The following is a 15,098-nucleotide window of genomic DNA, read 5'->3' as shown; positions in this document are numbered from 1 at the left end:
TGTTCAACAACTACTACTCTCTGCGTACAGAAAAAATTTGTCTGTGATATCCCTTTTGTACTTGTCCCCAATCACCTTAAAATTATGCACCCTCATACAAGTCATTTTCACCCTGGGGAAATAATCCCTGGCTGTCTGTTTGTCAATTTAATTTGTACTGAGAACAGTGCAAACAACTAAGTGTAAATGAGAAATATTTTGAAATCTACACAATGGAATAACTTAAGAATGTACAAACGTATATGGCACTCTGATATTAGTCAAGAAGTTTGAAGGGGGGTATTCAAAACTGCATTAAATTGTGAAAATGTGATTTGGCGCAGCTTGTGAACTGCAGTTAGAATATGTTTGCTCACACGTGGATTAACTGGCTTGTTTTCTCTGTTTTCCATTTCCCCTTTCTCTCCTTGCATCTTTGCCTTCCTTCTGCCTGCCATCCCCAGACTAGAACCAGAAATTTTACTCAGAGCCAAACAGGACTTCATGAAAATTGACAGCGCTGCAGATCTACAGTGAGTCATCCTGCACTCCGCGGACATGGAGTGCTTCCTTCGCGTGGTACCGATCGTAGCTACAGAACTGACATGCATGATCTCTGCTTTCTGTTTCTTTTTGACCTTTCCCAGGTGTTGATTTACATGAACGTCGACTCTAGAGGGTTATTTGACCTTTCATCTGCCTGTTCACATTTAATCAAGGTACCCAGTGGCAGAAAGGCAGATTAATAATCTCAGTTCAAGCTAAAATTAATTGTTCTTTAAAGTAATGAAATTCTGTCAGTCATGTTTTTTCTGTATTTTATTTTCATACAGCTAAAGTGAAAAGTAATTCTGCTGTGCCTGGTTTTGAAAACTTGACTTGAGCTTTGATAATTTGTTTCTCTAAATGGTAAATTAAAACATTTAGGGGGTGGGGGGAAAGGAAAATTGTGTGTTTTAGTTGATGTAATGCGCCATTAGGAATCTCAGTCATAGTTTTGTTTATTTGTTGTATTCTTTGTAAAAGTAATGGACAATGGCAACAATGCCTGTTATTGTGTAACTACTGATTTTAGAGTGTCTGAAACTTCCATAATCTCCAGGGAAAAAAACAAGCTGTAGTGGAGCTGTTAACAACTGCAACTTCCACCTTGCCATATAAAGTTTCTAACTACCAAAAGTGTTTTAGAGACCTATCTTGGCAAATTTACCATACACAGTTATGGGTCATTTACTGTGCATTGGTCTGAATTTGCATGCCATTCTTAGCCTTTGCACAATGCCTTCTATTTAGCAGCACAACTGAGGTTAACACTTCTAAAATAGACAAGTGCAAGGAAACCCACTAGTTAACTCCATGGGACTATTTGTTGGACTTGGGTTGGACAACACTAGAATCCATCTCTGAGTTCTTGATCTACTGCACTCATAGAACATAGAGCATGGAACAGTACAGCACATGAACAGGCTCTTCATCCCATTGTGTTGTGCAGAACCAAATAAATTAGTAATCAAATGACCAACTAAACTATTCGTTATGCCTACACAATGTCCATATCCCTCAAATTCACGTAATCATGCATATCATAGAAGGCCCTAATGTACCTGCCTCTACCATCAACCCATTATGTTTTAAAGATTTTATGTTTAGATTGGGTGGTGGGGTGGAGATGCGTCCCTACCGAAGGAGGTGTAAGGTGCTCCTTCCTTCTGCTAGCCTGCAGGTCACCCTCGGGCAAGGTGTAGCACCTACTTAGCCCCCCACCCCCTCTCTAATCAGGGTCACGTGAAGCCATAGGATCGGGTGGTTGATGGCTGTATGAGCAGCAAGACACATATCACAAGTCATGGTTATGCGACCACTGACGCCAGGCAGACAATCTCTAAAGTGTATTGTTAATGGCTGGGATCACCTGTCTTATAAAGACACTGCCCAGAAGAAGGCAATGGCAAACAACCTCTGTAGAAAAAAAATTGTCCAGATCAATCATGATCAAAGACCATTGTTGTCCACATCATCGTGATGATTTCTGGATATTGTTGAAAATTGGGAATGGCTTTGTCATAGCAATATTTCCACAGCCAGATCAGCACTTAATAGTAGGAATTGAGAGAACTGCAGATGAGGGAGAAGGGCTGGCATCCTGATGAGGCTGAGACAGTGTGCAAATTGGCTGCCACTCCCGAGGATACTCTTGGCTAATGTTCACTCCCTGGATAACAAGCTTTGTGAACTGAGAGCCAGAATCTCCTGTCAGCAGGAAACAAAGGAATGCAATGTTTTGTGCTTCGTGGAGACCTGACTGACGGAGGCGATACTGGATCACGCCATCGAGCCCTCTGGGTTCTCCCTGTTCGGGCAGACAGGTGGAAAAACCTCACTGGGAAGAGTAAACGAGGAGGGGTATGTCTCATGGTCAACAGTGCTTGGTGAGACCCACAGAATGTGCATGCTGTCAAATCCCTTTGTCCCCAGACCTGGAGTACTTGGTGTTACTGTGTAAACCTTACTGACAGCCTAGGGAGTTCACGACTGTTATCATCATAGTGGTGTACATTCCGCTGCAGGCTGATACTGATCTGGCTCTCAAGGAATTGTACGAGACCATCAACACACTGGAGACTGCACACTCAGAGTCTGCCTTCATCGTCGCCAATGGCTAATCGAGCGTCGCTGACGAAAGTCTCTCCAAAGTTTTGTCAGCACATCTAGGTGAGCACTCATGGAGATAAGTTACTTGACCACTGTTACACTCCCTTCCGTAACGCTTACAAAGCTCTCCTTTGTCCAGCTTTTGGAAAATCAGATCACTCTTCAATCCTGCTTTATCCAATGTACAGACAGAAGCTGAAACAAGAGGTGGCCAGAGTTAAAATCGTCCACTGTTGGTCTGACCAATTGGCCTCCATGCTGCAGGACTGCTTTGATGACGTCAACTGGAATGTCTTCCATGATGAGGATATCTCTGTGTTCACTGATGGAGGCACATGCTTCATCTGGAAGTGCATCAATAATATTGTACCCCAGAAGTCGATCAGGGTCTTCCCAAACCAGAAACCCTGGATCAGTAGTTCTGTGCGAGCAGCACTTACAGCATGACATCGAGCTTACATCGCCGGTGATCAGCTAGAGCTCAAGAAAAGCATCTATGATCGGCGCAAAGCTATCGAGTCTGCGAAACAATGATATAGGGAGAAGATTGAGTCAAAATTCACAACGAGTAGCACCCGTGACTTGTGACGAGGGCTGCATACCATCGCAGACTTCAAAGCCAAATGTTGTGGTGTCACCAACATCACGGCCTCTCTCCCAGATGAGCTCAATCACTTTTATGCTTGGTTCGATGTTGCTAACTCTGAGCCTTTGAGAGCCACCGCTTCAACCTGCAACCTGGTCATCTCTGAGGCTGAAGTAAGCAGGTGTTTCCAACTAGTGGATAGTCGCAAGGCTGCGGGACCAGATGGCATCCCAGGGCAAGTACACAGGATGTGCTCAGCACTACTGGCAGGTGTGTTTACTGATATTTTTAATCTCCCCTTCTCCCAGTGTAGAGTGCCCTCCTGCTTCAAATTATCCACTATTGTCCCTGTTCCAAAAAAGACCAAGGTAACATGCCTGAACAACTGGGGTCCTGTCGCATTCACCTTAATAATAATCAAATGCTTTGAGCGGCTGGTCAGGGATTGCATCTGCAGTTTGCTACCACCCTCACTGGACCCCCTACAATTCACCTACCAACAGAATTGATTGACAAATGACGCAATGGCCACTGCTCTACATACCATCCTTGCACACCTGGAGAAGAAGGATGCTTATGTGAGAATTCTGTTCTTGGACTACAGTTCGGCATTCAACACTATATCAACACTCTCGGGGGGGGGGGGGGGGGGGGTTAAACTAAATTTGCTGGGGGCAGGGATCCAGAATGCGAGAGAGGATAGCGAGATGAAGAATAAAGGACAGGTGGGGACTACACGGTTCTGGAATATTAAGTGTGTACTAGAGAAAGGTGAGGCGGAACAAGTGATAAGGAGGACACATGTACAGAGGGATGGTCTGACGGAACATGGAGTTAAATGTGCAGAAAGAATAAGTAAATTTAGGAAGGACAACAAAATTCAAGGGGCGTATAGCCCGATGGGAGTTCGGGGAGCTGGGTTAAGCACAATAGGCAGCGATTTAAGCAGAGAGAGGAGAAATGGGTTAAAAATTCTATATCTGAATGCACGAAGTGTCAGAAATAAGGCGGATGAGCTTGAAGCTCAGGTGTGGATGGGTAACAATGATGTTGTTGGGATAACAGCGACATGGCTGCAGGGAGATCAGACCTGGGAAATGAATGTACAAGGGTATACGTGCTATCGTGGGCAGAGGGGGTGGGGTGGCCCTGTTGGTGAGGAATGAGATTCAGTCCTTTGCAAGGGGGGACATAGGATCAGGAGAAGTAGAGTCTGTGTGGATAGAACTGAGGAACAGTAAGGGCAAAAAGACCCTAATGGGTGTTGTCTACAGGCCACCAAACAGTAGCATGGATATTGGGTGCAAGTTGAATAGGGAGTTAACATTGGCATGTGGCAAAGGTAATGTCGCAGTAGTTATGGGGGATTTCAACATGCAGGTGAATTGGGAGAATCAGGTTGGTGCTGGACCCCAGGATAGGGAGTTTGTAGAATGCCAACAGGATGCATTCTTGGAACAGCTTGTACGGGAGCCGACCAGGGACAAGGCTATTCTGGATTTAGTCTTGTGTAATGAACAGGATTTGATAAGCGATCTCGCAGTAAAGGAGCCATTAGGAGGTAGTGATCACAATATGATAAGCTTTTATCTGCAATTTGAGAAGGATAAGGGCAGCTCGGAGGTGTCAGTGTTGCAGATGAACAGGGGAAACTATGGAGCCATGAGGGAGGAGTTGGCCAAAGTTGACTGGACGGATAGCCTAGCAGAAAAGTCAGTGGAACAGCAATGGCAGGTATTCTTGGGAATAATGCACAAGGTGCAAAATCAGTTCATCCCCCAGAGAAGGAAGGATTCAAGAAGAAAGGGGCCTCAGTGATTGACAAAGGAAGTCAGGGATTGCATAGCATTAAAAAAAAAAGGAAATATGACAGAGCTAAGGTGAGTGGGAGGACAGATGATTGGGAAGTTTTTAAGGAACAACAGAACTTAACTAAAAAGACAATACGGAGAGAAAAAATGAGGTACGAACGCAAGCTAGCCAGGAATATAAAGAAAGATAGCAAAAGCTTTTTTAGGTATGTGAAGAGAAAGAAGATAGTTAAGAACAATGTTGGGCCCTTGAAGAATGAATTGGGTGAAATTGTTATGGGAAACAGAGAAATGGCAGAAGAATTTAATAAGTACTTTAGATCTGTCTTCACTAGGGAAGACACAAGCAATCTCCCAGATGTATGGATGGGCCAAGGACATAGGGTAACAGAGGAAATGAAACAGATTGACATTAGGAAGGAAATGGTGATGAGTAGACTGATGGGACTGAAGGCTGACAAATCCCCAGGTCCAGATGGTGTGCATCCTAGGGTACTAAAGGAGCTGGCTCTGGAAATTGCAGATGCATTGGTAATCATTTTCCAATGTTCCTTAGATTCACGATCAGTTCCTGAGGATTGGAGAATGGCTAATGTTATCCCACCTTTTAAGAAAGGAGGGAGGGAGAAAACAGAGAACTATCGTCCTGTCAGCCTAACATCAGTAGTGGGGAAGATGCTAGAGTCCATTATTAAAGATGAAATAGTGGCATATCTAGATAGCAGTGATAGGATTAGGCCGAGCCAGCATGGATTTACCAAGGGCAAATCATGCTTGACTAATCTATTGGAGTTTTTTGAGGATGTAACCAGGAAGTTAGATGGGGGAGATCCAGTGGATGTAGTGTACCTCGATTTTTCAGAAGCCATTTGATAAGGTCCCACATAGGAGATTGGTGGGTAAAATCAGAGCTCATGGCATTGCGGGGAAGATATTGACATGGATAGAAAACTGGTTGGCAGATAGAAAGCAAAGGGTAATGGTGAATGGGTGTTTCTCGGAATGGCAGGTGGTGACTAGTGGGGTGCCACAGGGCTCAGTATTGGGACCACAGCTATTTACGATTTACATAAACGATTTAGATGAAGGCATTGAGAATAACATCAGCAAGTTTGCTGATGATACTAAGCTGGGTGGCAGTGTGACATGTGATGAGGATGTTAGGAGAATTCAGGGTGACTTGGATAGGCTGAGTGAGTGGGCAGATACTGGGCAGATGACATTTAATGTGAATAAGTGTGAGGTTATCCACTTTGGGAGTAAGAACAGGAAGACAGATTATTATCTGAACGGTGTAGAGTTGGGTAAGGGAGAAATACAAAGAGATCTAGGAGTCCTTGTTCATCAGTCATAGAAGGTGAATGAGCAAGTGCAGCAGGCAATGAAGAAGGCTAATGGAATGTTGGCCTTTATTACAAAGGAAATTGAGTACAGGAGCAAGGATATTCTTTTGCATTTGTACAGGGCCCTGGTGAGACCACACCTGGAATATTGTGTACAGTTTTGGTCTCCAGGGTTAAGGAAGGACATCCTGGCTATAGAGGAAATGTAGCGTAGATTCACGAGGTTAATTCCTGGGATGTCCAGACTGTCTTACGCAGAGAGGTTAGAGAGACTGGGCTTGTACACGCTGGAATTGAGATTGAGAGGGGATCTGATTGCAACATATAAGATTGTTAAGGGATTGGACAAGATAGAGGCAGGAAATATGTTCCAGATGCTGGGAGAGTCCAGTACCAGAGGGCATGGTTTGAGAATAAGGGGTAGGTCATTTAGGACAGAGTTAAAGGAAAAACTTCTTCTCCCAGAGAGTTGTGGGGGTGTGGAATGCACTGCCTCGGAAGGCAGTGGAGGCCAATTCTCTGGATGCTTTCAAGAAGGAGCTAGATAGGTATCTTATGGATAGGGGAATCAAGGGATATGGGGACAAGGCAGGAACCGGGTATTGATAGTAGATGATCAGCCATGATCTCAGAATGGCGGTGCAGGTTCGAAGGGCCAAATGGTCTACTTCTGCACCTATTTTCTATTGTCTATAGTTTGATCCAGGCTTGATAAGAAGCTCAGAGACCTCAGCCTTGACCCTGCCTTGTGCAACTGGATCCTGGTCTTCCTGTCAAATCACTGGCAGGTGGTAAGAGTGGGCTGCCTCACCTCCACGCCTCTGACTCTCAATACAGGAGCCCCTCAGTGCTGTGTACTGTCCCCTCCTTTACTCCCTGTATACCCGTGACTGTGTCGCCACCCACAGCTCTAATCAGCTAATTAATTTGCCAATGACGCTACATTGATTGTCCTTATCTCAAACTATAACGTCGTGGCCTACAGGGAAGAAGTAATCTCTCTGACACAGTGCTGTCAAGAAAACAACCTCTGCCTCAATGTTGCAACAACAAAGGAGCTGGTTGTGGATTACAGGAGTAATGGAAGCGTGCTAACCAATATTGACATCAATTGGACCTGGGGTTGAGAAGGTAAACAGCTCTAAGTTCTTCAGCATCCACATCACTGAGGACCTCATGTGGTCTGCACACACCAGCTGTGTGATGAAAAAGGCACAACAGTGCCTTTTTCACCTCAGGCAGTTGAGAAAGTTTGGTATGGGCCCCCAAATCCTAAGAACTTTCTACAGGGGCACAATTGAGAGCATCCTGACTGGCTGCCTCACTGCCTGGCATGGGAACTGTATCTCCGTTAGTCGCATCACTCGGCAGAGAGTGGTGCGGACAGCCCAGCACATCTGTAGTTGTGAACTTCCCATGATTCGGGGCATTTACAAGGACAGGTGTTTAAAAGGGGCCCATAGGATCTTTGGGGACCCGAGTCACCCCAACCACAATCTATTCCAGATGCTATCATTAGGGAAACAGTACCTCAGCATAAAAGCCAGGATCAACAGGCTCTGGGACAACTTCTTCCACCAGAACATCAGACTGATTAATTCCTGCTGATTTGAGTGTAGTCTATATTACATTGACTGTTCTATTTATTATAAATTATTATAAATTACTCTGATTGCACATTTAGATGGAGACGTAACATAAAGATTTTTACTCATTTATGTGAAGGATGTATGAAATAAAGTAAGTTCAATTCACAGAAAGAAAGTACTCAATACGTCTTTGTTTATTTGAGTAATATTACAAGGGAAACATCATCCTAAAAGCCAGTGAGAACAGATGAATATCATTGCAATTTTTCTGAGATGGTGATCTTAGATTTATAGAGATTTCGGAATCTTTTCAGATGAGCTTAGTTGCAATTGCTGTCCAGCAATCAAATCTAAATGCTGTGCTGATTTTAATGAAGTACTGAGTAATTAGTACACAAGTTGAAGACATTTTCAGTCTATGAAGCTTTTTTCTAAGAATAGGAACAGTAATAATCCATTACTGTTTTAAGTCTATTTCACTGGCTGATTAGATCATGACTGAATGATCATTTATCAACAGAGGACTTAATGAAACCCAGGGATGAGTGAACAGGCATAGAATATTTTCCCTTGAAGAGTAGAAGATCAAAAGATCTCTTTGAAAATACACAGCCATTAGACAATGTGGACATGGAGAAATAGGTCCCAATTAAATATACAATATAACACAGAAAACAAAAGATCAATTTCCGTGTAAAAAATTTAAAAAAAAATCATAAACCTGACCTTACCCATCTCAGTAATGGACAATCTGAACATTGGCTTATTTTCTTTTCAGACCTGACTTAACCCAGTCATAACCTTAAATATAATACAGTAGATTCTGGTTAGTTGGGCTATTGGCTAATCAGGGGAAGCCACATATTTGGGAATACCTGGGGGTGAAAATGAAATGATTTTACTTCTTCAACAAGGAACCTCGATGAAATTGAAGGTATTGATATCGTCTTGAATGTTAAAATAAAGTCTTGGAGGATGCAATAGTTGAAAACACTACTGATTTTGTTATACTTGGCAAATACTGATTTTTTAAAAAAGTGGATAACATGCAAATCATGAAAAATCTATTTGATCTGGCTAAAATACTGAACCAATCCTGAACAACCTAAGCACTGACACATTATTGCTCTGTACACTTAACACAACCCAATCCTTTTTGGTTTGGTTAAGTAGCCAGTTTCTGCAAGGGAGCACAAATAGAGGGGAAAATGAATTTTGAGTGAAGATGCATTTATATAGAGTGGTGAAAGCTCACTGAAACTTTGAGGTGGTTGATGTTGATGCATTAGAACTGACTGCACGCTCATGTAAGAATGGAAATGGTATGAAAGCTGTAACAGTGAGGGGTATTTGGAGTGCGAAGACACTTCAGTGCAGTATAAAAATTAACACAGACCATTTGGGATCATGTGTTTGTTTCTGAACATTAGTTATTAGGGAAATTGTAGCTGGTGCTTTTTTTTTAAATGAGTATGTTGGAGTCAGTAAACCAGGAGGGTCTGACTATACAGCAGTGGAAAACACTCATTTATCAAGCCAAGGGGAATATCAAGCTGATGAAATAGTTTTGAGGAAATTCTTTTACATGACATATATGCTAAAATTGAAGTGTTTAAAATGCAGATTCTCACTTCTATGAGAGAAAGTAATGAATGCTCTTGGGTCTATATAGAATGTGTTTATCAAACTGGTTGTTTACAATTTATGTTTGTTTTGGTTTTGTGAGTTTTAATGTTTATAACAAGCTATCTTCTGGTGTTTACTTTAACAGGTAAAGTTTAAGTGATTGTGAATTCCCATCACTGGCATCATATAATCCAGTAACTCATTTCTTCTAGCACTGAATTATTTTTGCAAGTGAATATACTTCAGGATCTACCTTGCAGTGAACTTGGGTAGAATGTGTTGTGACCACTCTTCTGGACCTTTTCCTTAGATATTACAAAGATCAAATTGATTCTGCAGCAGAGACACACCCAGAGGAGCAGGAGCATGATCTTCTCCAGGAATTCCAGCGGGTTAGCATATCAGGAGAAGAGAAGTGCGGGGTATGACAACATTTCATGTTCATTTTACTGACAAAATGGAGTGGGATTAGCTTCTTTGATCTTTCATTCTGTAAAGCGAAATGTTTGCTTTAAAAACTTTTCATTAAACTTTTTTTTATGAAATCTGATTCTTCCCCCTCAACTAGTCACATTATTGACATTTCTTTATATTTGCTTTAATCAAAGAATTTGTATATCCTATTTTTTAAAAGTTTTCCATTAACAAAGGAAAGCTGAGTTACTTTCCCTCCCCTGCATTCTCATTTTTCTCTCCTCGGAGAAGAAGCTAAAAGTATAGTTTTGATGCTTCAGTGCGCTGGACTATTCCACCGCTTTATCTGTATAATGGATGTCATTTCAGAAATGCTTTTCATTGACATTCTTGCTGTATTAATTTCAGCAGCTGATTATTTATATGTAGGTGACCTATTATTAATCATGTTTGAATATTTGAAGTGGTTTATAATAATCAAACTTCACCTTGCAATTGAGCCATTGTATGAATTGTCACATTAGGTAGTCAGTATAGTTAGGCATGTTAGGAGGAGGTGGGATTAAAATAATGTCTGCCACATGGAGAAGTATCTTCACCATTGTAATCATCTGAATCAAATCTAAAACAAAATTGTCTTTGAATATCAGGAAATATCATGTGAACAATGAAATTCAGTACCTTGATGTTTTCAATGTTGCAGCTTTTTATTAATAGGATATTGTGAGGCTTGAAAAGCTTATTTTGAGTCTCGCCACTTTTAAGTGTTTCTCGATATTTTGATCTTTTTCACTACAAGTCAAGAAACCATTAATTTAATATATTCTATTGGGAGCTTCACTCACAAATAAGTAATTGTGGTTTCTAAATTTATTGTTCTTTACCACAGGTCCCCTTCACTGATCTTCTAGATGCTGCTAAGTGTGTTGTCAAAAGTCTTTTTATCCGAGAAAAGTACATGGCTTTATCCTTACAGGGCTTTTTTAAGACAACTAAAAGGTTCCTAGAGCAGCTGGGAGACAGGCAATGTCACATAAATTTGTATGATGAAATGCCAGAAACACCCATTTCACCAGGTGAGGTCAGACAAAACAAAGTCATTAACTGTGTAGCTCATTTGGAAAAATCAAGTGACAAGTGGTATTGCCGTCAGCAGTCTGTTAAAAGTAACCTGTGTGTATTATTGGACATGAAAATAACTATTTTGTATATGTAAGAGGACCCTGCACATGGTGTATAATTGGAATACAAATCAAATGTGCTTATTTCAAGAAATATTGTTGTTCATTGCTCAAATCAAAAGACGTCAATAGAATTCGAAAGCACTCATTTTAATCTATACAGTGATAAATAATTCCATATTCCTTTAATACAAAAAAATGAATTGAATCAATTTCCATCTGTAATCCACATATCTTTTGCTTCTTTTGCAAGTGAAAGCAGTGACACATGTTAATACTGTTAGAATATGCAAGTGATTTTTAACTTCTGGATTCAACTTACAGAAAGGAGTTTTTGTAAGTTGAATAAATGATTAAACATGGGTGTTTTCTACAGGGCCCACACCACTTGCAACTTGAAAGGCAGTTTAATCAAAATGTGACATGTTTAATATGTAATTAGTTTCATTGGCGATAAGATTCCATTGGATGTGTCTGTGAATTATACTTCCAAAACGTGTCAGTTATTTGACTTTTTCATTTTGCCATTTGATACCAGGAAAAATTCCTGCTTGTGAATTGGAGATGCAATGTCATGATAATTAGTAACCAGAAAAATCCTCCCTATGACTCATTAGTTATGCAATTATTCCCATTCACTAACTGCACCATTAAAATGCCTTTAGATCAAATTCAGATTTATTTATCACAAGCACATTGAAACATCGAGTAAAATATGTCATTTGTGTGAGTATCCAATACACCTAAGGATCTGCTGGGGTCACATGATAACTTTCTTAATAATGTACAGGGTAACATTGTACCAAGTTAAAAACTGAGAACTTGCTTTTCGATTTATTTGCCTTGCAGACTCATCTGTCCACTCACCATTTTCTGAGGAGCATCCCTACAATAATTGTGACCCAAACTTAATGCCAGAAGATATAGGATTTGGCTGCAAAATGATTGATGGGGTCACCCATGTATATTTCAAACCAAATATAATGGACAAGTAATTACAACTTTTGAAATTATTTTTTAAGATATGTGTGTGTGGTATAGTTGCATGTATTTTCATTCCTATAAAATACTGATTTGTGAGGTAGTTTATAGCAGGCTGTTTTATCATTTTACCTAATATTGATGTACACAGGTGTTGTCATGCTGTATTTCTTTACAGCTATCCTTCAGGATCGTGATAATACTGGCAAGGCTGCCATGTACTGTACATTTACTGTTAATGATAAGAGACTGCTCCAATGTCATATTCAAGTTTGCTGATGATACCTATGTCATAGGCTGAATCAGAGGTAACAAATCAAAGGAGGGAAATTGAAATTCTGGCTGAGTGGTGCCAGAACAATAACCTCTCACTCAGTGTCAGCAAGACAAATGAGCAATTATTGACTTCAGATGAAGTAAATCAGAGGTCCATGATCTAGACTTCATTGAAGAGAGGAAAAATTGTGGAGTCAGCAACTTAAAATTCCTACGTGTTATTTCAAAGGATCTGTCCTGAGCCCAGTTCATAAGTGCAATTACAAAGAAAGCATGACTCTACTTCCTAGGAATTTGTGAAGATTTGGTATGACATCTGAACTTTGACAAACTTCTCTGTATGTGCCATGGAGAATATATTGACTTGCTGCATCACAGCCTGGTGTGAAAACACCAATGCCCTTGAACGGACAATCCTACAAAAAGTAGTGGATATGACCCAGTCCTTCATGGGTAAAACCCTCCCCACCATTGAGCACATCTACATGGAGCGTTATCACAGGAAAGCTGAATCCATCATTAGATGCCAGTGCACTAGAACAGTTTGATCAATGGTACAGCTAGTTCTACACTGCAGATCTTTAGTACTACGTCTATGATGCTGACTGGTCCAAAACCCTCAGCTGTGTCCAGTGTTCTTAGCTGTTTTATGTTGTGTTGCACATTTTGAGTTGGTTTTTGTGGTGCCAGCGATCTTAAAAGAAGACAGAGATGGATTATTGTTGCAAATGCCTCAGCCATTTCTTTGGAATTCACCTGCTGAGCATTCATTGAGGGTGGGGATGTTAATCAGAATCAGGTTTATTATCACTGGCATGTAATGTGAAATTAGTTAACTTAGCAGCAGCAGCAGTTCAATGCAATACATAACATAGAAGGAAGAAATAAATAAGTAAATCTTACTCAGTATACTTTATACATTATATGTATATTGAATAGTTTAAACATTGTGCAAAAAACAGAAATACTGTATATTTTTTTTTAAAAAGTGAGGTAGTGTCCAAGGGTTCAATGTCCATTTAGGAATTGGAGGGCAGAGGGGAAGAAATTGTTCCTGAATTGCTGAGTGTGTGCCTTCAGGCTTATGTACCTCCTACCTGATGGTAACAGTGAGAAAAGGGCATGCCATGGGTGTTGGAGGTCCTTAATAACTGATAATAATGGACGCTGCCTTTCTGAGACGCCGCGCCTTGAAGATGTCCTGGGTACTTTGTAGGCTGGTACCCAAGATGGAGCTGACTGAATTTACAACCCTCTGCAGCTTCTTTCAGTCCTGTGCAGTAGCCCCTCCATACCAGACAGTGATGGAGCCTGTCAGAATGCTCTCAATGGTACATCTATAGAAGTTTTTAAGTGTATTTGTTGACATACCAAATCTCTTCTAACTCCTAATAATGTATAACGGCTGTCTTGCCTTTTTTATAAAACATACTGCATCAGTATGTTGGGACTAGGTTAGATCCTCAGAGATCTTGACACCCAGGAACTTGAAACTGCTCACTCTCTCCACTTCTGATCCCTCTGAGGACTGGTATGTGTTCCATCGTCTTACCCTTCTGGAAGTCCACAGTCAGCTCTTTCGTCTTACTGATGGAGCTTTCCCACTCTTTTGCTCCCCCCCCCCCCCCCCACCCACCATTTAATCATCCAAAATCTTTTCACTCAGCACACATTATCTTCCACCACCCTATATCCTTAGATAAGTTTGGTATCCAAAATTGTATCTCAAATATAATAAATGGTAGAGCATCTATGTCCTATTGGGGTAGAGAATTTCAATCCATTCAATCAAGTCCCACAGAATTACATTCCAAAGAGTCAGGAAATTGTTCCTCATTTCTATTTCTTTTATTCTGAGAAATGTTCCCTACTACCTGGCATAACCATAATGTTCCTATATTTCAGGGAGATTGCCTCCCATTCTTACAAACTGCAGGTAATATAGGCTTTGTCTATTCAGTCTTTCACCTATAGCATGATTTCAAATGCCCTAGTTACTCTCACCTACTTAATCTCAGGAATTAGTCCAATTCATTCCCTTTAAGGCCGGTATATTGTCTCATTGGGCAAAGCAATCCACAAACCAACAGTGGTGTAGGTGTGTTCTTCATGACCTTTACAATTGTAGGAAGATTGCTTAGCTCTTTGCCTTCATTTGTGGTAGAATAGGGATTGAAAGAATACTGTATTTGTTATAGTCAGCAGGAGAGCTAGGGGTCTTGAATACACCTTCCCTTTCATCCAGCATTCCTCAAAATTGCATCACAATCTGTAAGAGAGCAGAAAGCTGAACTGCTGGGCCAGTGTATGGTTTAGCAGTTTTAAACTAGATCGGTTGGTGCATGATATGGTAATTTAAAACTAGGTCCTCAAACTATTGTCAATGTTTTTGAAAAAATACCGAGGATATTTACTATAAAATAAGTGAGCCTGGAGTCTGAATTTCAATCTGGTTTGTTTAGGTCTACAGAAGTGGATCTGCCTTGTCCAAATCTTCAGGAGTTCACTGCTGACATGAATGTTTTAATGGCATTAATAATCAATGGACCAGTGTAAGTAATGATTCAAAACACAATTGTCTCATTTTGCTTTTTATTCCTACTAGGCAATACAGATTTAGCTTCTGGCTGATGTCAATATTGTGTATTGTGTAAAGCAGA

At 40.8% G+C, this 15,098-nt stretch overlaps 1 protein-coding gene across 5 annotated transcripts in view; it reads left to right on the top strand.

The window, feature by feature from the left end:
• LOC140717300 (AMP deaminase 2-like) overlaps positions 1-15,098 on the top strand; it is a 142,456-nt gene that overhangs the window by 90,455 nt on the left and 36,903 nt on the right. For 4 of the 5 annotated variants that reach the window (XM_073030750.1, XM_073030748.1, XM_073030751.1 and 1 more), the window contains exons 4-8: positions 444-512; positions 9,897-10,008; positions 10,890-11,076; positions 12,031-12,172; positions 14,901-14,990. In XM_073030750.1, coding sequence (XP_072886851.1) covers positions 444-512; positions 9,897-10,008; positions 10,890-11,076; positions 12,031-12,172; positions 14,901-14,990 — 600 coding nt within the window. The remainder of the gene's footprint in view (positions 1-443; positions 513-9,896; positions 10,009-10,889; positions 11,077-12,030; positions 12,173-14,900; positions 14,991-15,098) is intronic. The other variant, XM_073030749.1, reaches the window with a different exon arrangement.

This window comes from Hemitrygon akajei, chromosome 27 (assembly GCF_048418815.1).
Source record: "Hemitrygon akajei chromosome 27, sHemAka1.3, whole genome shotgun sequence".
Lineage (NCBI taxonomy): Eukaryota > Metazoa > Chordata > Chondrichthyes > Myliobatiformes > Dasyatidae > Hemitrygon > Hemitrygon akajei.
This window is presented reverse-complemented; position numbering and strand designations above follow the sequence as displayed.